The 23,829-nt window shown below is 37.3% G+C and overlaps 1 protein-coding gene across 8 annotated transcripts in view; it reads right to left on the bottom strand.

The window, feature by feature from the left end:
• The window catches only part of PTPN3 (protein tyrosine phosphatase non-receptor type 3), a 136,984-nt gene that overhangs the window by 72,075 nt on the left and 41,080 nt on the right, over window positions 1-23,829 (bottom strand). For 4 of the 8 annotated variants that reach the window (XM_064443259.1, XM_064443258.1, XM_064443256.1 and 1 more), the window contains exons 3-9: window positions 18,391-18,498; window positions 18,186-18,243; window positions 17,039-17,117; window positions 15,422-15,466; window positions 14,450-14,502; window positions 5,516-5,636; window positions 1,878-1,965 (exon numbers count right to left, since the gene is read on the bottom strand). In XM_064443259.1, coding sequence (XP_064299329.1) covers window positions 1,878-1,965; window positions 5,516-5,636; window positions 14,450-14,502; window positions 15,422-15,466; window positions 17,039-17,117; window positions 18,186-18,243; window positions 18,391-18,498 — 552 coding nt within the window. Of the gene's footprint in view, window positions 1-1,877; window positions 1,966-5,515; window positions 5,637-7,767; window positions 7,870-14,449; window positions 14,503-15,421; window positions 15,467-17,038; window positions 17,118-18,185; window positions 18,244-18,390; window positions 18,499-23,829 lie in introns of those variants that run through there. The other 4 variants (XM_064443257.1, XM_064443255.1, XM_064443260.1 and 1 more) reach the window with 3 other exon arrangements.

Here is a 23,829-nt window from a genome sequence, read left to right as displayed (position 1 = left end):
TTGTGATTAAAATATTACTTTGGATTGAAATAGTAGCAAGATGGTCTGCAACTTAGCAGCCTGGAATAGAGACAGCTTTGATTCAAATCTAGACTCTATTTGACTCAGATCATAAAGTTTGGTGTCAGGTAGAGTAAGGACTCATGACCAGTATTGTAACAACATGTGAGCCCCAGGTCATTAAATATAAAACAATGCACTGGGAAAAGAAATATACACCATCTAAGCAGATATCTCTGGAGGGTGTTTCTACTCAGACAGAGCAGCCCAGGGAACACTGCAATGAAACTCCATTTAGTTGACGATGTCTGAACCACTCTAAACTATCCTCACTGCTTGGCACTGGTATGACCAGTACTGACATCCTGCATGTAGTTCGGTGGCCTACAACTCAGGGAGGATATTGGAAATTGAAGAACTTTCAGAAACAACATCCCATGAGTATTACGAGAACAGCCTCATGGTGAAAGTCTTGGAACTTAAGTTGGCTTATCAAAATACTGGGCTACAGCAGAAGTTAAAAGGCATAGACTGATCAAGTTAAGTGCATGTTGGGAAATCTCAAGTGTGGCAGTAAAGGGTTCTTCAAGACAGCAGAAGTGTGACAGATGATCCAATGGACAATGAACCTAGACAAAACCAGAATTAGTAAGATGCCCATTTACCATTTAAAGATAATCCCCTTATTAGAAATCAGGAAAGCTTTTACATTGTCAGAAGACACAAGAATTTAAGACATTAGTTCACATATGCTGGATTACTTACCCACAACCAGTGCATATGAACCAAGATATCTGATCACCTTTAACAGTTGTCACATAGAAGTTGCTTCTCCTGATACTCATGTCAGATGGTATGAGCACAGACAGTTCATATTCTGATCACTTCAGTTATTTCTTTTCCTTTGTACTTTTCCCCATCCTTAAAAAAGGCCTATACTGTTTGAGCACTGTATTTCATTAATATGAACGTAAATACAGTAGCTTTGTACAGGAGTACTTTAGGAATTCTTAGAAATCTATTGCAATGCTCACTTATTTGTGGTAGCATAAAGAAAAAACCAGAAGAAAACATTGTGCTGAAGGAAGAAAATGACCTTTTCCATCCCTTCTGTCATTACAGAAAGTGATGATTTTTTCATTAAAATTCTCAGTGGCAGGATTATTAACAAATCTCAGAGAAATGTTAGGAAAAAAGTAGTCATCTTCACTTAGGAAATGAATCATCTGCACTACACTTCATTAAGGTTTTATACTACAAGCTTTGTGCCAAAATAATTTGCAATTATATAAAAGCACAGATGGTAACTTGCACACTAGGATGCAACTAAAAAATAAAATGTATTTTGGGGATTCATCTCAGACAGCAGTGTAATCAAACAATGAAATCCCAGTAGCCAGTGAAATACTAGTACATTTCAAACACATTTTTAGTGGTCATAATCCACTGTGTTAAATACTGCTTAAATTTAGCCTAGAGTCAGAGAATACAGGAATAAAAATATCTATATTCTTAACACTGTATTAGAAATTCAAAGAAAATAAACTCTTACAACACCTGCCAACTGCATCACAGCACTATACAGAGCATTCACGTTCTTTCGTGTTAAGACACGCATAAACTTTAGTAAAATTTTTAAGTAAAATATATTGCGGTATTAAAAATATATTGTTACTCTTTCGAGGAGATCTAGCTTATTTGGTTGAAATTCCAGCACCTATGTTACATGGAAATTATTGAAAAATTATCCATCTCTAATTAAAAATAACACATGATAAAGTTAATACTTAATTTTACCAGATTTACTGCTATTAAGTTCATATAAAAAGGCATATAAAATTATATTTTCCAAGTGAAAAATGGCAATGTAAACATACTCTACCACTGTGCAATTCCACTCCATAGAATTCAAGTGTTCGTGCTATATTTATGTAGCAGGACTCTGCTTCAGATTGCTTGAGGCCACTAAAAGAGGGGAAAAAAATTATATGGACCATAGTCAAAAATAAAAGACACAATACTATATTTATTCTAAATGCCAAAAAACCAGAAGAATCCCACAGCCTCCAACTAGTGCCACAATTTCTTCCCTGGTGAAGGCTCTCTTAAACCCCTCTCAAAAACTGAGCAAATTATACACAATGTTATTACCTTAGCCATTCTGGACCACTGCTTTTTAGAAAAATAATTTGTATCTGTTTTGTTTAAAGGGATGAGGAAACAATTCCCCCATAAAAGCTTCCTTTATAACAAGAAGCTGTATCTGTAAATATTCTATATTGAGTAGTATCTCAGAAGGAAGTCATTTAGAACAAAGATTAGAAGCAGGAATGTACTAAAAAATAAGGGCGAGAAAGAAGATTAAGTTATGAAACTCACCAAGGAAAAGCCATCTGAGTTTATCTACAACCTGTAAGTCCTAAAATATTTTTTTCTCCCACTGCTTGATAAGATATGTGCTGCACGACTCAAAAGGAATCTATCTTCTGGTCTTCTAGAAAGCTTCTATGATTCTGAGACTTTTTTTTCCAGAGACAAAAACTCAAAAATCCCCACACCTCAAACAAACAGATTATACATCTTCATGGAAGGGCTACATGGAATCTACAAGGAGTTTTAAAAACCAAAGAAGCCAATGGTAATCCCTACAGCCATGCAGCCTACTAATTATTCATCTGAGAAGAATGCAATGTGGCCTAAACAAGATTTCTTTGGGCATGATAATGAAAGTAACCCCTTCCAATAAACTGCAGGTCCAAGACCAGTCAAGAACCGATCAGAGAAGAGGCAGCTCTAACCTGGAATCTGCCATAGCCCTTTGACACCGTGCTGTGCCCACGGTGATCCTGGTCTCACAGCCCAGATCAGCAACTCCGGCACTACAGCATATTCAAGTAACTGTGAGAACAGAGGCTGAGGGATGCATGTAATTTACACACATCTAAGTAGGATGATATCTGGTGTCTTTTCTATCATGTCTGCAACTAACAGCAGGTAAAAACAATTCTTTGCTAGGTTAGCTTCCTAAATGACATGCATAAAGTTACATTAATCAAAGGCAATTTAAATACAACCTGTAAAAAGCTGACATAACATTGTGTTATGTCAAGAACTGCAGACACAAAGGCATTCCATGTAAGGCAGTAATTACCATTTTCAAATGAGTCTTTACCTCAGAAGGTGGACATTTAATACTTCCAATTAATACTTTAATTCCATCCTTTCAAATTCCAGGCCTTCAAAATACTATGCCCTGAAACAACCACTCTAGGAAATATTACATCATGGTCCATGAAACTGAAAGTTACCTTGAACTGGAAAGCCATTGCCAGCAATGTGGCTTGAAGATGTCACAATATTGGAAAAAAAGAGCAAAGACAAAAAGAGCTGTTTGTCACAATCCTGCGATAAACTGCTTACGTAGATCTACATCTACAGTGACTACTGTCACCTTGATTTTGAAAAACATTGGTAGACCTTATCTCTTTCACTGTGTCAGAAAGGTTAAAAAAGGAAAACGACCATTTAATGATACAACAGGATGCTGAATATGTTTGCAAGAGTATATTATTTACATTTTTAAAATTTTTGTTGAGAACTTTTTTCAGAAAGGTGGGAAAAGTCTGTTGCGTACCAAAAGGATGGGCCTGCAAATTTTAATTCTCAATTTGCAAACACCATCTACACTAGAATAATCAAGTCTTGTGTCCTGAAAGGCCAACAAGAAAAAGTGTCTCAGTGCAGACTTATCTTTTTTTCTTGTTGTTACGCCTCCCTACTCAGAGATGAAATGAAACCTTGAGTCCCTAAGCAGGTGGTAGTTACTGGGTGAGATAAACTGGCAAGGGCAAACTGGTCTTGGTGTCTCCTTCCACTCTTAACAGTAAGTAGCTGCTGACATCCAACGACTAACAAACAATCTGGAATATAAGCATCATATGAAGTTTCAAATGCATCCTTCTCAAACTGATGGCTAGATCTAGCAAGCACTACGAAAACATTACCAATTTGGATAATATCAACATCCTAAAGCCTCAGGCTGCTTACATACTAAGCAAAAAACAGTAAGAGGGATAATAATTTACAGAGATCCCGTATGGTCTACAGCAAATATTTGCTCCAGATCAGCAGAAATCTCATTCCAAAAAACCACTGTTCTAAAATTTTAACATAAATTCCCCCTTTCTGTCTTTCCTTCCCAGAAGGCCTGGTGAACACCAGAACCATTCTTGTCAAGTATATTACTGGCATTGATCTAGTCAAAACCATGTTTCAGTTTTAAGTGTTCACTATGAATGCCGAAGGAGAGTCAGGAAATACTGCCAGGATATACAGTAATTTGTCTGCCTCTCCCTGCACTCCAGAATAAGTAAGTCTGAAGAGCTGAGTTTCAAAAAAGGTGTTGAAGCAATAAAGAAACATTTTTCCCAGTCCAGTCTACTCAAGTATTTTTATTCAGAACTTCAATTACCATCACCTACGTCAATTCAAATACAGCAGTTAAATTTCTCCGTCATCAAGGCTTCACTCTACCAAAAACACTCAATGAAAGCATCGATATCACTGGAAGGACACAGAAAAGAAAGGAGTCTTTCCAACAGACCCCACCACACCTTTATCTGGACCAATAGTAACTTCTAGTCTTTTTTCTGCAGGACATCACTAGTTTTATATCTCTGGCTATGACAGCACTAAATACATGAAGTTCAGAACTACTCACTAGCAATAAAGAAACAAGATGGAGAGGTGAGAGTACTGAAAGAGGACAAAAGAAGTTGAGGAATATCAATGGGAGATGAAAATGGAGATATTTCAGAGTATAAATCAAAGAAACTAGGAGAGTGGGGAACCAGCTCTGCTGCAGTAAAAATAGAGAGAACAAGACCATAGAGATTTGGATTTCATTTGCTCAGACTTTCACAGTTTCTTAGGTTGGCATATTTGCATTCAGGTTGCAAGTATCTGATCAACGCTACTAATTCTAAAGCTGCAGTCTTACAAGAGACAAATCAGCAGGGTCAGAAAGAGTAATTAGCAGTGGACTGACTGGAATAATCTGTTGCAGCCTTTATATTACACTCAGGGGAGTGGAGAGAAAGCACAATATTAACTGAAGTGTTTCATGGTTTGTGGGGTTTTATTTGGTTTTGTTTGTTTTTTCTTCTCTCTCTCCGTAGATAGTCTGTAGATTTTTTTTTTTTTGGTCTTTGAAAAAAATGGTTGAATGTCCTTGATCCAAAAAGTTCTTTAAACATCTAGGTACTATGTTCTAGATGGTTGCCATAAGTAATGTATAATGCTAACTGATCTACTGGTTGTTATAGCTAAAATTTAAGCTTTAACACATTGGCATCATACTCTGAATATGATTAGTCTAGCACCTACATGATAAAACCAAATACTTCATTTAATAGAAGATCTATGAAATAAAACTACTAAGAGCTTGTGTCTTCCTTCTGGCATTTTTTTTTCTTTAAAAATCTCAAGAGGTGACAGAACTAAAAGTTAACGTTACCTGTGTTGCTCATGCAGCGATTCTACTTTGGTAAGAAAATCTTTGTTCTGCTCTGGTATAAAGTTGTAATTTGACAGATATCCTGAATGATGTACTGAAGCGTTATAGTCTCCAAGTTGTGCTGTTAGGAAACAAGAAACACACAGAGGAAGGTTTCATAGTTAATTGATTATGATTTAGAAGGAATTCCTTCTCCTCATTAAAACATGTATACATATGGGGAAATGCAGGAATTACAAATTATTTCCCAACAGACAAGCAGTGTTGAACACAGGGGATTGTATGACATCAGTGAAGAAAGGTTTGGTTTTGGTTTTGTTTTTTTTCAAAATATGTTTACCATAACTATAAACCGAGGCACTGAATGACTCAGTACTTCATTTAGTTACTTATATAGCCCCACTTTCTGTACCACCACCAGACAAGCATTACATGCCATTTTGACACAAACATGCAGTACAATAATATTAGAGGGAAACAAAATTGCTTCAGTAAGAGATGGCAAATGAAGTCAATTTGATATACATTCACTTGACTGTCATTTATTAGAAGTTTTCAACAAGATGTGTCACTTAGAAAGCATCTACTCTTCACACTGTTGGGTAAAAATTGTTTAAACTACCAACTGTGGCTTTGTCCTAACCATTCAATTGTTAACCTTGCCTCAGCTGAATGTGAGTTACTTAAAGCACAAGAAGTAACTATTGATTTACATATAACATTACCAAGCTGCTGCCAAAAGTAAATATATGTTTACACCCAAATAAACAAAAAACCTGAACTGAACAAAAAAAAACCACCAAACCTGAACTTCCCTAAAACTTTATCCCTTCAAAAATTATACTAATTAGTAGACATTTTTAAAAAGAATTAGCTTTTATCTAATAACTAATCTACAGTTGGTGGTATATCTGAAGAGATGAAAGTATGAATGACCATAAGTTTATTGCCTCAGTCTATGGAAGTTTTCTTTAAAAGCTAGGTCAGCATAAATTTATATCCTGGAAAATATACACAAACCTTTTACTTGTTATAAAGATGCATGGTTTGGGGCAGCAGGGAGGTTGCTTCAAATAAACTACTTATTTACCACAAGTTTTCAATTCAGCAAGTAATTCAACCCCCATATTTCATGAAATCTGTGTTTTCATGAAATAGTTGAAGAAACTAAACCCCAAAACGATGGTATGTTTATGCAAATCACTAGAACCTGTACTAATCTGCTTTTTTCCCTAAGGAACATGAAATAGTTATTGCAAAGCATTAAAGCCTCCCAGAAGTTATTTGTATGACTTGTAAATTAATACAGGAGCAAGTACTTGTATAGACTGCAAACAATTCAGCATAGAAAGCTCCTCAACTAAATAAAAGTTAAAAAGCATACTTTTAGAAACAATACTATTACTGTTATTTTCAAGAAAATGCAAAGTATGAGAGAGTGATTTAAATGATTCAGGTTAGGGGTGGGGAGGAAGAAGTTGTGGACTTCAAAAACAACTTACAGCTACAATAAATAAAGAGTATCTGTAATGCAGGGGATAACTAATATTTGCCACTTAAATATTCAAAAAGCATGATTTCTGTGGGATAGAAAATGGAACCACTGTGATACAAAGCAATTCCCAGGTAAATGAGGTCAGAAGCTAATATAGTTGTACACCTAATTGTCAGCACCAAGGGAAATATTTAAATAGAGAAAGAAAGTGGAATGATGAACAGTAACTTATTTTGAATGTAGATGTTCCTGCAATGCTTAGCCATTTCTTTTTAAAGGTAGCCTGAATTTTAAATTAGTTAGCAAAATGGCTGGCAAAAGATTAAATTTATCCTTGGAACCAAAACTTATATTTCAATACTTCTGTCAAATAATGTATCTCCAAAGAACAAAAAAAACCCTAAACTGAAACAAGAACTCCAACAAAACAGAACAACAACAAAAGAGCCAAGACAGAAGATCCAGAAGTATAACAAGAAACTGAAATAATTTGGGGGAATATCTATATCTTAACATAAACATAGAACACAATTTCACAGATGACAGTAGTTGACTGAAGACTTTTTCCTTTATTAGCCATTAACACAACCTGTCTTTTCAATGAAACACAGCCTACATTTTTAAGGTTTGCTGCAGCTAGCTTGAGTTACATTCTTGTCAGTGGGGATAGACCAGATTGCCAGGAATAAGACAACATAATTGTCCACTTCAGTTTTATTTGCATTAGATAAAAAGATTTTTTTTACTGTAGTTTTACCTTCTCTAAAGAGGGCAACTGCTGTTCCTTCATGCATTATGAGGTAGAGTCGTCTTGCTCATCTTCCAAATATGGAGTCTGCTCTGGTCTTTTTTCCTCTTCCTCCTAGCTACCTGAGGTCATGCCAACAAGGGGAGCAGTTTAGAGTACTACTTGCTTCTCCAACTCCCCAGCCAACTGTCACAGTTGAAGAGAAACTATAAGTGATGATTAGTAGACATCTTGGAAGACTAATGATCTTGTGCAGGATTTAATTATCCAAGTCAGGGGAAAAAAAAAGTTAGGGCATATCAAGGCCTCAGTAAGAAGAACACATGAGGCTTCTACCTCTTTATTGGATTTGTCCAGAAGAGAACAGTGGGACAGGAAATATTAAAGACCTATTTCTCATCTCAGTTTCTCCTGACATAGCTTCTGCTCTGATCACATGAGACAGCAGGTACTGACTCAGTGAGGATAAAGTTACAGTAACAAAAAAAAGGGCATAATTTTTACCTTTCGCCATTGCCATTCTAACCTACTGTTGCTCTTTAATTCATTATAACTGGGAAAGAATATAGAGTAAAATAAAAGAAAATGGAACCCAGAGTAGTTAAAAAATCAGTTTATTTAAATATCAGATTATTGTATTTTACAGTGTTATATCTAATATGAAAGGCTTTAAAGAAGGGAACATGATGGACCATTCATTTAGAAGGCCATATTCAATAAAAAGAAGACATTTAGTTTATAACTCTTAGTAAAAGACTAGTGCAATCCAAGTAGTCGCAGAATAATTTTCCATGGATGAAGTCCCATGTTGGCCTACCAAAACAGTAGTTGTGCAAGCTCTCAATAGGGTAAGAATTTATAAATGCTTGAAAAACAAATAAAAATCTTGAGATCATATGTTTACACAGGATATGAACTGCCTATGCCTTCCTGAAGCCTAAACAAGCCACCTTTTCTTCAGACTTTGTAAAAAGAATTTGTTCCGTTAGAACAATGCAGGGGGTATATTTTTTTGTCTCTTTCTCCTGGCAGCAGAAAGACTTCTGTGCAGGAAAGCAAAGAAAAGGACTCATTAAAAAGGAAAGAATTTACACATTTTACATATTTAAGATTCAAGTACAGAGGAAGGGAAGACCAGGAACAAGTATATTTATGTAGCACTGATTGTAATAGGAATTCTATGGGTACACATGCATCTTCCCTAAAAGGAGAAGCTTGAGTACCAGATATATTGCTGCATTAAGGCAGGGGAGAGAGGGGGCCAGAGAGAGAGCATGCTTTACAAAGGAAAGTTCCAACACATATGGAAGCAAAAAAAAAAACCATTGATGCCAACAACTCTTACAGTAGTTACTGAGGCTTCATTTATTCAGTGGTTTCTTCCAAGAAACCATTGGTCAGTCGGCTTATAGATTTGGGTAAGGCGGCACTGATCACATTTCTGTCTTCCACTACCCCAAAGGGAGGATGCAAGAGCGAGCCAGACTTTTCTGTGAGTTATGAACCAAAAAGATGACAGACAACAGAAATTTCAGCATTGGAAATGCAAAACTGAACTGGAAAGGCCCTGAGCAACCTGATCTAACTTTGAAGAAGTCCCTTCCAAACTAAATTTACCTGTGGTTCTTACTTGCATGAAGTTATTTTTGGCATCCAAGCTTTCTGCTACACAACCAAGATAATTATTTACTTCATTACAGTTTTTAAAATTGTTTTTGTTTTTGAATGTTAACAGTACCAAAATACCACCATTTCAATCTGGCGCAGTTTCCACAGGCAGCCCCACAAAGCATAATAGTAGAAAAGATAAGCCTTTAGCTTTGTATAACTTAATGGGTGACCCATTTCTACTTCCCATCTATGTGATAACCTTCAAGGTACAGAAGACAAGCTAGTCTCCAATTCTACAGAGATTGCTTGTAAACAATAATTAAAAAATTTGCATACAAAGTAATAGCACCAGAACCTATTTCTGCATATGGGCATTCCAAGTAACTACAGATGTCAGAAGGCATATGTATGAATGGCTCATGGGCTAAGCATGATGGGAAATCAGCTATAGGTAATATGGACAATTTGGTCCAAAGGAATGCCTACAAAAGCTAGACCTTGAAAACAAGTTTAATATCAACTTTCTAAAGACCTGAGAAGTGTCCCAGAAAAAGAAAAAAAAGTAGTTTCACAGAGAATTGATGAATTTTTACAGGCTTGAATATTCTAGGTGACATGAACAACGCAAAAGAGAACTGAGTTACCTGGTTTTAAAAGAGGATAATTACATAAGCAGATCAGGTTCCCAGTGGAACAGAAAATAACTAAACAATGGGACAAGTCCAACATACAAGTTATATAACTAATTTAACTTTTTTCAAGGAGTAAAAATCCTCAGCTATAAAACTGCAATCAGGATTAAAATATAGTTAGGGTCACATGACTGGCCTCCAAATTAGGACAGTAATAATGACCGGCATGCTGATATAACTGTGAATTATAATATTAAAGGCTAACAAGGTACAATAAGAAGAGATCCTTCCTGATGTGTAGAGTTCAATCAGTTTAGACATTTCAAGTGATCTGAGGTTTTGCAGAACTAATGCATCTTAAAACCACTCAGATCTTGTGTCATGTTGTCTCTCAGCATTGACCACTACTCATTATCATGAATACAATCCTGTACTACCAGGACCTTGACCTTGGGTAACTGTTCTCTTCCCCTTTTTAGTTACGTTACACAAAAATATTTACTAGATTCTTCCACCTTAAAAATACAGAAGAGTAGTACCAAGTCTATGAGGCAGTGTAGAAAGCCAGCTCCTTCAGATGCAGCAATGGCCAATATCCCAATCTGACTTCTCCACTCCACTCCAGAGATTACAGCATTGTACTTTGTTTTGGAGTGTTACAAATTGAAAAAATTATTTGTGGCACAGTGAAAGAACACCAGACAAACAATACTTGAAGTAATGATCTCCTGTATTGCCTAGCACAACTGTAAGATATAATGAAGGGAAAACAGTCCAAAACAACTGGAGAGCTGCTGTATATAAACTATCGGGACAGTCTTAGAAAAGCTGTTGTACAAAGAGATGCTAGCAAGCTCAAGAGCAGTAATCTATACCACAGTGAACCACGTGGAAGAAAATGGACATGTATTTCAACTAATCTCTCCAAGCAGATTCTCACATTGGGAGTTTCATCATCATCACACAAATAACACTCAGGTACTGCTGATGACAGGGACTGTAAGACATGACAAAAAGGTACCTGTGACTGAACAGCATTGCCTCAGGCTTTAGAAGAACAGATGGAACACGCACACAATCCTCACACTACCCAACAACATCTGGTAAATCATTTCAGACACTGGAAATTCAAGTCAAAGTTCTCTTTGTTTATCTAGTTTGATTTTGATTCTGAGCCATAAGGGCTAGAGATGCCCTGGAGAGTAGCAGGAACCTGACTGACCTCTGAGCAACTCTATTTGCTTACGACATCCTTCTGAGTACTATTTAATTTCAAAAAAGCATAGGCAAGGAACACACACAGAGGAAAATCCCCAAATGCTAGCTATGAAAAGATGCAGGTCTCTAAGTCTGAGGTTTCAATGTAACTTCTATAAAAAGAAAGAGGCAAAATGAAGACAAGTTGGAAGAGTCAGGCAAGCAGGAAGTTGATGGGGGAATTATGTGGTGCAGCTCTCACTGTGGAAGTGCTGTTGATGTTCCTCTAAAAGCCCACCTCCTCCTCTGGGATCTCAGCCATCTGGCATTCCCAAAATTCCAACAAACTCTTATGCCTAATTCCTGACGAACTTGCACACTAAGCTCAGCTTTCCTCGAATCCTCACCCTCCCCAGGCTTCCTTTTCTCAGAAGAGGTCAAAGCCCACATTAATTCCAAGCAACCAGTCGACACCTTCCTGAACAAACTCCCAAAGATAGATAGCAGCGTGCTAGAGAAACCTCTTAGTTCTCAAAGCAGAGCTGAGCAGGGAACATCACAGGAGATAACAGAAAGACCCTGGTCCTAATGAATCACTGGGCTACTGATGATCAGGAAGGAGAACACAGAAATATTCATAACATCTTTTGTTGGCTTTTTTTCTGTGCTTTAGATTCAAGTCCCAACCCAGCAAAGGATTTACACACAAGAGCGTATTCCCACCAAACCCGTGGGACTTCTTACATACCAACAGTTAGTCATTTAAATGCTGTTCTGGAAATGGGAACTTTCTACGTGATGTGATAGAAAACAAGCAGTGCTAAATCAGCTTTGTGACATTTTAAATAAAAAGCGCAATATACACACACTGCATAGGTCCCTTATTTCATTTTATAGGCTGCACAACATTCCCATTTTACACTAGTAAAAAACAAGACATATGATTTATTAGTTTTTAGTATGAGTATCCTTCAGACTCTACAATTTCAAAGTTATTTGAAGTGCACTTTAATAAGTTCTCCTTAAAAAAGGATTTCAAAATCCACTATCTGTCACAAAGCACATTTACTGATAATAAATACTAACAACTTACTCTTCAAGTGTCTGAACTGTATTCGTAATCAAGTTTAGTCACACGCTGTTTAGCCACAGTATTCACACCCACTCATGTTCCCCTGTAACTTAGCCCCACCAGACAACACAGGGTGTGCCACAGTGCTGCAGAGCAACATGTCCAAGCTTAGGTTCCACACTGTGGTTCTGAAAACAAAACACCTGTGCAATGGGCGATACAGAGAAGCAGCACTACAGTGGCACAGACATCACCACCAACTCTGCCTTTGCAAAACTCAGTCTGTGAAGGTCAACCGTGCACATATGTGAAAACTATAGTTAAAAAGCAAGACCAGAAGTATCAAGCATCAGACTTCATGCAAAATGAAAGACATCTGCCTCAGCTGCCTAGCCAGTGACAACTGTTCCACATTTTAAATCAATAACCATAAGGTTGTTAGACAACAATGATTTCCTTTTCTGCATACAAGGGAAGTCACAGAAGGAGAAAGCAGCTTGAAAGCCACAAAGTAGCAGCAGTAAGAAGAAACAGCTCAAGTAGAACTGATCCATGGCAACTTCAGACAACAGATTTTTAATAAGCAGATACCTCACATCCAAGAACCTCAACTCTCCTTAGTAAGTATGATTAGAAATTAAAACACCAAAGGAAAACTATATAAAATAAGTTGACAAGAATCCTAGCAAACATGACTAGATATGGAGAACTGACACAGGTTTCAGAGGAATTTCCTACGCCATCATCTTTAGGTAAACAGCAGCAACCTGGCAGCAAAACAAAAACTTTTTTCTTCTTCTTTAAGGGAATATCTTTCTATTAAATGTTTCATTTTTTGCCTACACAGAGAATAAATATAGGCATCATACAAACAGCAACCGAAAGGCCATCAGCTAGTAAAAAAAGGTATTTTTTTAATAACCCCCACCCCCCAAAAGTTTTAACAATCATGTTAAGCCTGACTTTGTGATAAAATATTTGCATTCTTCAGTGTACCCTTGCATTTTTGTGCTTTAGCACAATCGAGTCAGCAACACTGCATTTTGCAATCCTAAAGGTTCAGAGTGTTTCAGCCTTCAAGTGCCCTACTGCGCCCCAGGGATACAGGAGCAGGGACGCTTTCCTTTGGCAACAAAACTGGGACTCCCACCTGCTATGGAAAACTTGTTCTGGTTTCTTACTAAGCTTGAATGGGGTTAAAGCTCCATTTAATAAAAGGGAACAACATATGATATACTTAAACATAAAAGTGAACATTTCATAGCCACTTGGTATTTTCACAGATACCAACAGTTCATCACTTTCTCCTTTGAAAACCATATTTTCATTATTTCGCTTGGTACTTATTTCAAGCAAAACTTACCTCAGTCATTTCTGCTGACTGTGCTAGCCTTTCCATAAAAAGGGATAGATATACATCAGCCTTACACAACTATTCTAGTATGCTTTCCACTGACAATCATTTTTACAAATACACAAATATTTGTATATATACACAAATATACAAACTCCACTAAATGCTCAACCTGTTTTTTTGTTTGTTTAATGAGAAAGGCCTTCCTCCAGCTCTTTTTCACTTTCTGTTTAGAATGTCTGTAAGGCATAGGATCAGGATCCATTTTGGTTTTACTGCAGAAGATATTCTTCTACTATCACCCTTAAAATTTTTTTGCCAGTTGCAGGAAGAAAAAAAATATAAGGTCTTGTACGTAGAGTCACCTTAAATGTATTGCAAAGTGCCAGACAGTTTTACATAGCTAACAAACAAATTCCCTGAAAAACACATTACATAAGAACATTGGAGTTTCTTAATCATGAGTTTACCTTCCCCTTACCTGTTCTCTAGATGATCTCTTATTTCCCTGGAATGCTTTCCTGTAGCTATTGTAACACACAGTAAGTTTCTTTATTTTGTTTCCAATGACAATGAAACCTGCCTTTTTTGCAATACAAGCACACATAAATAACAACATTATGCTTGTATCAACTTTTTTCTATTTAGTTTGTCTGAAGGCTGCTTTAAAAACCTGCACCTTCTCTACAAAGCACCACCAGTAGCGTTTTGAACGTTCCACACAAATAGATAAGGAAATAAATCTTTATTTTTCAGTGCCAAACAGCAGTGAAGGTAGTCAGACAGATACATTTATTAACAAAATAATGATTGGTTATTACTTACATTGTACTGCATATGATGCCAGGACAACAGCAGAATTCATGGGGCATGATAACCTGGAAAGAGGGGAAAATATTTTTAATTGGACATAGACAACATAAATGTATTGTTAACATTGTCTCTGCAGTTAGTTCGGTACATGAAGACTCATTAGTCTTCAAAGAGTATATGATTTTTTTTCTTGTAAGAGTTTGATTGTCAAAGCACAGTAGGACTGGACACGAAAAGCTAGTTGTGCAACAGCTTCTTAAGTGAATGGAAGTAACTAGTCCTAAAAGGACTGGGTGCTTATTCAGGAAAGCAAGAGTAGAAGGGGTTTTTATGGGGCTCTGGACACCATTTTAATGCCTGCAGTCTGGTGAATTTAAATTAGACACAAACACAAGAATTAGCCAAATGCCAAGCACAAAGGCAGCTCTGATCTCATGACCAAAACTTACTCCACAGAAGAAAAAAGCCAACACCTAAAGGCCATTTACATTTGGCACCAAATACTCAGACCATCTTTTTCCTCTTTTTTTAAAATACGCAAACACACAGGGATCATAGGCAAAGGAACTACTGGGTATATGCGCACCATATGGAGAACATAACCCTGAAATCATGAGAAATGATAGCATGAGCTGCCTGTTGCTACTCCCTCCCGATTACTGCACTAGACAGCGGGTCCCCACGTTTGGAACACGATGCCTGGCACACCATGCCTTGCAAAAAGAACGCTCAGGTTGACATTGTATCTGCCGAGACACATCTCCTACAGCTCATTTGCTGTAGAACTTCTAAACGGTTCTTAGTAAGTGAGCTATATGAAAATTTGGAATATTTCCTAGCAATTTGATTTTCTTTTAAAGCAATATTTCACAAGGCACATTTTTATACTAATGATACCCTCAGAAGGAGGCTTATATTAGATGGTGGTTTTTTTTTAATTTTATTTTTAAGGAGTATTACAGAGGAATTGAAGATTCTTATTACCTTCCTTCCACAATATCAGCCTTCAATTGCAGGAAGAATAAGTGCCTAAGAAAGATTTTTTGGAAAACAAACATACATTTATTTTCACATTTTAAAAGTGTGGTTTAAATGGTTACGTGTACTGGTTTTATTTTATTAGATTTCCTGACAAACGATACAAACAGATGAACAAAGCTTCTTAGTGGCATCTACAGATATGCAGTCATACACACACTCCCTCTCCCAACAGTTTTAAAGATCTTTGGTAATCTGTACTGTAACTCCAGGACAACAGTGTTAATGCCACAATGAACGCTCCAAAACCCAAACCATTACAGAATTGCACTTCTTTCTCCCAGGAACATTCATCTTTGACATAACTTAAAACCTAAACAACAAAAAAAAGCCCAAAACACCACCCAAACAAAACAAACCAACCACAAAAAAAACCCCCAAAACCCAACCCCAAACTGTGATAGCCTATCTATAGGGTTTTTTTGTGTATATGTGTATGTATAACTTCTCAATGGAGGATAAGACATTTCTCAAGTAGCATATGCTGACAAAAGGTCTTAATTCTCCAAGACCAGTTCAGTCTTGCTCTTATTAGTGTTTGACACCTGCTACTATATAGTGATCCTGGAGAGTTGGGATGTGAAGAACCATAAAGAGCAGGTCTTTCAATAATTTCAGTTTAAAACTGAAGAACAGCTTACAACTTCATGATTAGCAAATACCAAAACAGGTCAATAGCTAAGTTTTCTGCAATAAATATCATTTAACATGCTGTACTCTTTATATTCTCAAGTCACTGAAATTAATAGACAATGAAAATGTTACAAAAATGTTACAAAAGTGCCAGATTAATGGGTGCCTGTGAATTCTAAATTCCCAGTCACATGCACTGAACACCACAAGTATTCAATTAAAGCCTTGTGAGAAGTTAACTGAAAATTGCTTATAATTCATGGACCCTACTACTCAAAAACTCAGTGATAAGTTAAAGAAAATTTTAAAGGTCGACTATAAACTGAAGCATTATAGAACTTTGCATGTTACAAGAAAAGGACAAACTGGAAAACAAGAACTGCTATCTGTTCTTCCTGAATGTCGTGGTTCAGCCACATGACGCTGAAAGAAAATAAACCCCACCCTCCCACGCCCTAGGCATTAAATCTACTACACATGTTCAAAACTGACTCAGTGTTGATACAAAACTTCTAACACAGACTTAGGGTGTAGGGACAGCTTAACCATTGAACTTCCCTATTTTTTAATCATTGCATATGATTAAGAGATCAGAAGAGAAAAGGAGAAAAGAAATGCAATAGGCAAGTAGGCAAGTATTTCAAGCGACGAACGGCTCAAAAAAACCCTGAGTACAAGGTGCAAAGGTGCAAATAAACCAACTGCCATCTTTGCATTAGTTTATACTCCAGCTGTATTTTGGAGTTGCAGGCTGTACATAGCAGAAACCATTCGTTATGAGCATCGCATCAAGCTGTCAATTCCAAACATTTCATATGAAGAGTTATACAAAGTTATCTACCTAATAAAGCGTAGTTTGCCAAGCTGTGGAGATAGGAAAGAAGGGTTTTAGGCATTTTTAGTTCATGGAAGCAAACAAACAGAAGTTACCTGGTTTGTTCTTGTTGAAGTGTGTTAGGATCAGGTATAAAAAACCTTACACGAAAACGAAGGGTGCAGGGAAAACCTCCTGCAATATTTTAGAAGAGCAAATCAAATCTTTTGTTTAAAAAAGAAAGAGGCCAAGGTTTTTATTTCTACATTTACGGAAAAATTACATGAACCACCCCACAGAAATCTCACACGTTTTTCTCATGAAACTGACAGAAACCATAAGAAGTCTCTCCTCATCCCCCAACACCAACTATGAGAAGAAAATACTCTCAAATATTGTGGTACTTTCATTTAAAGTACTTTATGCACTACATCACATAGAAGGCATTAGTTATCTTTGCCTCATAGGTATTAGAAGAGAAAAAAGGAGAATATATTTTAAGTGTCTCAATTGGGATAATGCTCAATTCTATCTTACGTGTAAATACAAGAAACTAACAGAAGTTCATATTCACTTCATGTATTTTTATTTCGGTTCATACACAATCTACAGCATATGGTAGACGTAAGAGAGCTGAAGAACATGGCTCAAGTTTCACAGCACAAATTTGGATAGTGTCACTCAATCCTTCTAAGCTACTATCTGGCAGGATCATGCTGGCCAGCCTGTCCTTTTTGGTAAGCATTCTGTGTTACCCAAAAGTATTTATAAACAAGACATAGTAGAAGAAAACATGCACTTGGAAGTGTGTGCTGTTGGTTTTTTGTTTGATTAGTTTTAATAAAAACAGAGGGTTTTTTTCTTATTGTACTTGAGGCAAGAAGTTGACAGAACCTATACATGAAACTAGCTCTACTTCCCTCAATCAAGCCCCCTCTTCTTTTATCTTCCCTGTAGAAGGAATCTAGTGGAACCATATGACTCCTGCTTTCACAGCCATGATATCCAACACCGTTCAGAAGCCAGGTTTAGATGTTATTACAGCATCAAAAAGTTAGTGACCTACCTGATCTTATTAGCACTCAGGTAGCAGTAAGAGATGTAGAAAGCTCTGCTGAAAAGACTGGCAGAGATAAGGCTTGCACTTATAGAAAATCTACCATCTGGACGCACTAATTTACAAGAACTGTATTATTCTAGTCATAAGAACACAGAAGAGGAAGACTACACAGTTACAATCAAGATATTAAAAACAAATCTTACCTTTTAACTGTTTTCTAATAGGTTTGCTTGGTTCAAGCCATCGCTGTGAAATGAAAAACTATTAGATGGATTAAAAATATTTACTGATAAATACTATTTAGGTGTAGGTGCGTGCATGTATGTGTGTATACATACATGCGTATGCATATATGTGTATATGTATACACATATACATGCACACACCTTTATTATTTACTATACTTACAGGTGAATCTACTGAAGTCTCATTTTGCTGTAAACCAAAATATTCCTTCTCTGTCACACCCAACTGGTTATAGGTCATATCCAACAAGATTTGTCCAGTGTCTTGTTTCTGAAAACATGAAAACTTTAGAAGTGAAACTCTGCAACATTTACACGTTTTAAGATACAAGTAATTGAAATTTTTTTTTTTTAAATATAACTCATGAGTAAAAGTAGCTGCTAATTCATTGGTTCAAAGTTTCTCAGCAGTAAGTACTTGATCCTGATAAAAGCATCTTTTTTTTTTTTTAAAGAGGCTCTCTTTCCAAAATACATTAGGCATGCCAGATCTCATAACATGAATTGACACGAACTCAAGCCCTTGAGGTTGGTCCGGCAATTTAAGCAGCCAGCCTCTCCCTTAACCACAGTTTTCAGGAGCAATGCTGTACTCCGGAGCTGTAGCCTGTAAGGATGGCTTACAGCCACACGGGGCTGCTCTGCCCCTGCCAGCTGTCAAAAGGCAAAGTTAGTATACACTAGGATGGGGGGTGAAATGTAGGAGGATGCTGTGCTCCAGCTATAAGATCCTGTACTTCAGTTTCACTCCCACCTGCCCCTCAGCCTCCACACTCAGCTGCCGTTCAGCCACCCCACTTTCTGCCTAGATGTCCCTCAAGACAGGTATCACAGAAGAACTAGTGCAACAGGAATTACACAGACAGCAGAGATCCAGAACCTTAAGTGTGGTATAATTTTCCCCAAACTAAACAAGTATCTCTATGTTATGGCATTGTGGAGAGCAGATTAAGCAGCTTCTGCTAAAGAACACCATGAACCAATTCTACTAAAAAAACCAAACCACAAAAAGAAACAAACAAAAACCCCCTCACAAGACTGCAATCCTAAATATGCTAATATGTAATAAATAGCTTGCAAAGCTGTATGGCATTTTAGGTCTAGATTTTTATATACTAAAATGCTGGACAGAACAAATATCAGGCTGGTTTGCTTGGTAACTTGTCTATTTAAAGAACTGTAGCAAACTAATTTTTCATATGATCTTCCAAATCTCATTCTTGAAAGCAGAAATAAACTGCACGCATGCAAAAAAACATTTACCAGAGGAAAATTATTTAGACTGCAAAAGAGAAGCACTTTGTTCTGAAAATAATTACTTAAAAATTAAGTTATTTAATTAAGTTCTGATTTCTTAAACAAATTTCTTAGTTTCTTAAACAATCTTTTGCTACAAAAGACTTAATGTATAAGCATGATAGTGACCACGTTTTTTTAGATGGACCCAGTCTTACTCAATACATAAGAGTTCACTTAAGCCAAGAACACAGTATCATATTCATTTCTTTGTCTAAGCCGTGTTTATTATACAACACTCAAGTCCTGTTCAGAAGACAGATTTAAAGAAAAAAAATAACGATTACCACACCGTTGTAATTGAATGCTTTAAAAGATGGGAAAAGAAGAACAAAGATTCAAGCAAAAGACACCCACGTGGCTACCTTATTTTGGAGGATGGAATATTATCCAATACTTCCTATTGCTAGAGCACAACTGCTAGTAGCTGGCTTGTGATTTGAATGCTCACTGTTTCTACATCAGACTCCAGGTGCAAGGTAAGGTAACAGCCAACTACTGGCCTCCAGTAAAAAGGTGTGCCCGTTTTTCTGGAGCAAAGTCACGTATGAAGAAAACAACGTAGGCAATACTCAAATGTTATATATGAGACTACCCCTTCCCCTCCAACAGTCTCCCATCTTGTTTAACTTTCACAACAAACAGTTGAGGTCTTGCAATAAACGCAAGTCCACTCAGGCCTGTAAGTCTGTGCTGCCATCAAAAGCAGCAGCTCTGGCCCCTCCGTCTTCCCCAGCTGCACATTCCTACCCCCTCCTTTCAAACAGGCTGCTGTTCCTTGGGATATTCAAACCACGACACTGATCAAACAATTTATGTTTTTTTTCAAAATAGCATAGACCTAGATCCACCTTACAAACTGAAATCTCAGCGACAGATAAGGACCATGCGACCAAGCACTCCTCGTCTCACAGCGCCACAGTGCCCTGCATCTGTCAGGCAGTCCTGTCCAGCACCATCAGTGAGGCAGGCTCAGCTATGAAAACTTGGGATTTGCTACCAGACATTATCCATATATGTACACAAGAGGGCCCTACAAATACAGCAGATGCCACCTTAACCCTCTGAAATAATGGGCATTTCCTGACTTGAATAATTTTATTGTTAGCACTGCCTTACTAGACATAAGATACTCATCTTCCCCAGGGTTGTGTTTTTATAAGCAGAATGTTAAAAAATCTTTCAAGTGATGTGATATACAACATCTGCACAACTCAGAAGCATAACTGCACATCTATGGCACATACTTCTGACAGGAGCTAAATACGCAACTTAAGTTATATTATGATTAAAAGCACAAAAGCAGTAATTACAGGGGACAAGACATACTCGTTATCGAAGCGTTCAGGCATTTCAGGTTTCATTACAGATGGGGCAGAAGACCACAGAAGGCAGATTCTTCTGCTAATTTTCTCTCTGAATTTCAACATTTCTGACTCCCTTCCGTTTCCATTCTTTGCAACGGCATTATCTCCTAATTCCCGTCTCACTTTTCACACTTCTGGTCCTTCATCCTAATGCAGATGGCTTCACCTTCTCTCTCCCCACCCTCTCACAACTGCATCCCCCCCAGCACACATGAATTGCTAAGCCTTCTTGCTCCTTCCCTGTAAAGACAAGTAACTTCCCTGCCACAATATTCTTGCTCAGCAGATGCAGTTCTCTTTGCAACGTTCCCATGGGTCTCCCAACCCTAAACTCAGCTGCTCGGCCAGTACTACTCTCCCTCCACCTACCTACCATCTCCTCCTTTCCACATTTTTCATCACAAGCAATTTCCAACCCTACTTGTCTGTGGCTCTCGTTCTTGCTCTCTGGTATTAAAAGCATGAAGTTTCTTCCACAGTGCCTAGATCAAGCACCCATTCCAGAAATCTAAGCTAAGTACAAAATGTAATTTTAAATTGTGAGTCTTCTTCAATTCCTGAAGTTGAAGGTTTTTCTCAACAACAACAAAAAAATCTGTATTTACCCAGGATTTTTTTTGTTCTAAGAAACATCTGAATTATTTTTCAGCCTATACACTTAAAAATAAAAGTTACCACATAGCTCACGCTGTTCAATCTTCAATCTATTTTGTACATAAACAGTTTTGAGATCTAGGTTTAAAGTGATGCAGGCTAAGCTTTTGAATTTTGACATCCATTCCAATCCAGGCTGCAGCCACAGCGTGCTCTAATACTACAGTGTCTCAAGTGCTTTACAGCACACCGCATTTTCACTCCCCTCTGCCATAAGAGGGCAAATAACATGAACACCACCCAACTAGACTGGGCATTAGAACCAAATTCTCCTTAACCCTGTCAACCATTACAGCAAGTAGTTAAGACATTCTTAATATAGCTCTTGCTTTTCTACAATGAGGTAAAAATATTATGCACTTTCCACACTAGCCTATTCTGTTACAACAGCAAGCTCTTAAGATAATCTTAAGAATTATAAACGGTTTTTTCTACTAAAATGAATCACTTCCAAGAGGTTTGATTGTTTCCACACTGAAAAGAAATTTCCATTTATTTAATCTTCCTGACATCTACCAATCCTTATACTGAACTGTTAAAAGCTTTGTGTCAACCATCTCATAACCACACACCATTCACCTCCATTTAAATCTGCCTTGAAATATATTTCACTTATGTTGGATAGGCCAAAAATTAGTATTTAAAGCAGTCATAAGTAACACCTATTACATTCTGCCTGTGCCACAACAATTTCCTGCCATATTTAGGGAATTTAGAGCAGTCAGGTTTAGCCTCTAGTAAACTACATGATTTTGAAAAGAACCCCTTCATTATTTTTCATGTCAAGTACTGCCTAGAAGTCAGGGTGATCAAGACCTACTGTCTTAAGAACTGCATAAACGTAAGTGAAGACTTAGTTCTTTGAAGTGGAGGGGTAAATATGCAAGTAATCCATCTCAGTTTGTTAGCTTCTACAAGGTAAGTGGTACATGGTGACACTTGAAGAGGACATCTCCCTGTCCCTCTCCTCTGCAAGAGCTTTGCCCCCACTTTCTGGCAATGATAACCTCACAGTTAAGCACCACCTAAGCTTCTGCAAATTTAGTCTCACTTAAGACAATACCCATTGCCCCTCACGTGCTGTTTGAGGTCATCCTTTCCTAATTTAGCCTGCAACAGTTATCCAGCACCGAAGAGCCTGTGTCCTTTGGTCCCAATATGCCTATGAGCTTGAACAAAGTGCTACACTTTCTCTTAATTTCCATGCTAATTTTACACACAGTTAATTTATTTGCTCTTCTGCTAACTTTGGCCTTTTCTCTTCCTGGAATTTATTTACTCACCTGATGCTCTTATTCAAAGCATGCAAGATTTTGTTTAGCTAGAACAAACAGAACAGCCGCCTCTTTACAGAAGTCCAGACTTTTGCAGAGCATCCTAGTTGTACTTTCTATGCCTGCCTCACTGGAACTTTCCTCTTTTGTCTGAGTAGCCAGGATCTACACGTGACATTCACCAGAGGGTAGCCTCGATGCCAAGACTAACACCGTTAATACTTACTTGACATTGGCTGAAGATTCCTGCCTGGTGTATAATAGCACTCACCTTTTCCAGAACAGTAACACATGAGCAGCTCAGCTTTCAAACTACCAGTGTTCTCCTCCTCTATTGTTTACAACTGAAAAATGAGCTTAAAACCAACATTACCTCATCTTATGAAAGCTATTAGTTTACAATCTGATCTCCCTCACTGCAGTTGCTCCTTGTTCAAGATAACCTACCTGCTACCCCGTATTCCTGTATCATTATCATTAATAATACCTTAAATCTTACATTTCTGATTTACTGAAAAAGATCCAATAGCAACATGTTAATGAAATTTGACACTCAAGAATGCTATTAATGTCCTTGCATTGTTTAACATCTCCTTTTCGACAAGATCTACTGCCACCTTTTGAGCCAACTCCCTGCCCATCTGTAACTCTTCTAGATTCCATACACTCCAGCTCAATATTTTCCTATATAAAGGTCACAAAATATTTATCCAAGCCCACAGAGTTTTGACCCACTGCATTTCCTCTGCTTCAAAAATGATTTAAAACAAACATGTACACGAGGTTAGTCATTCCAGTTCTAACTTTGGAAAAAATCTCCCCTCCACTAATTCTTTCCTTCAGCTTTTATTATGCAGTCAGGCCTGAAGGGCTGAGACTAACATGCCTGCTGTAGGTCAGATCACTTTCTTATTGTCCTCAAAGTCATCATTAAATTTCATACTGTCTTATTGTTTTCCAGTCAGAGTATACTAATCTGCTTCAATATAAAACTAAGTATTTCTTGCTAGC

This window comes from Phalacrocorax carbo, chromosome 2 (assembly GCF_963921805.1).
Source record: "Phalacrocorax carbo chromosome 2, bPhaCar2.1, whole genome shotgun sequence".
Lineage (NCBI taxonomy): Eukaryota > Metazoa > Chordata > Aves > Suliformes > Phalacrocoracidae > Phalacrocorax > Phalacrocorax carbo.
Note: the sequence above shows the minus strand (reverse complement) of the source record. Positions and strands in the feature narration are given on the sequence as shown.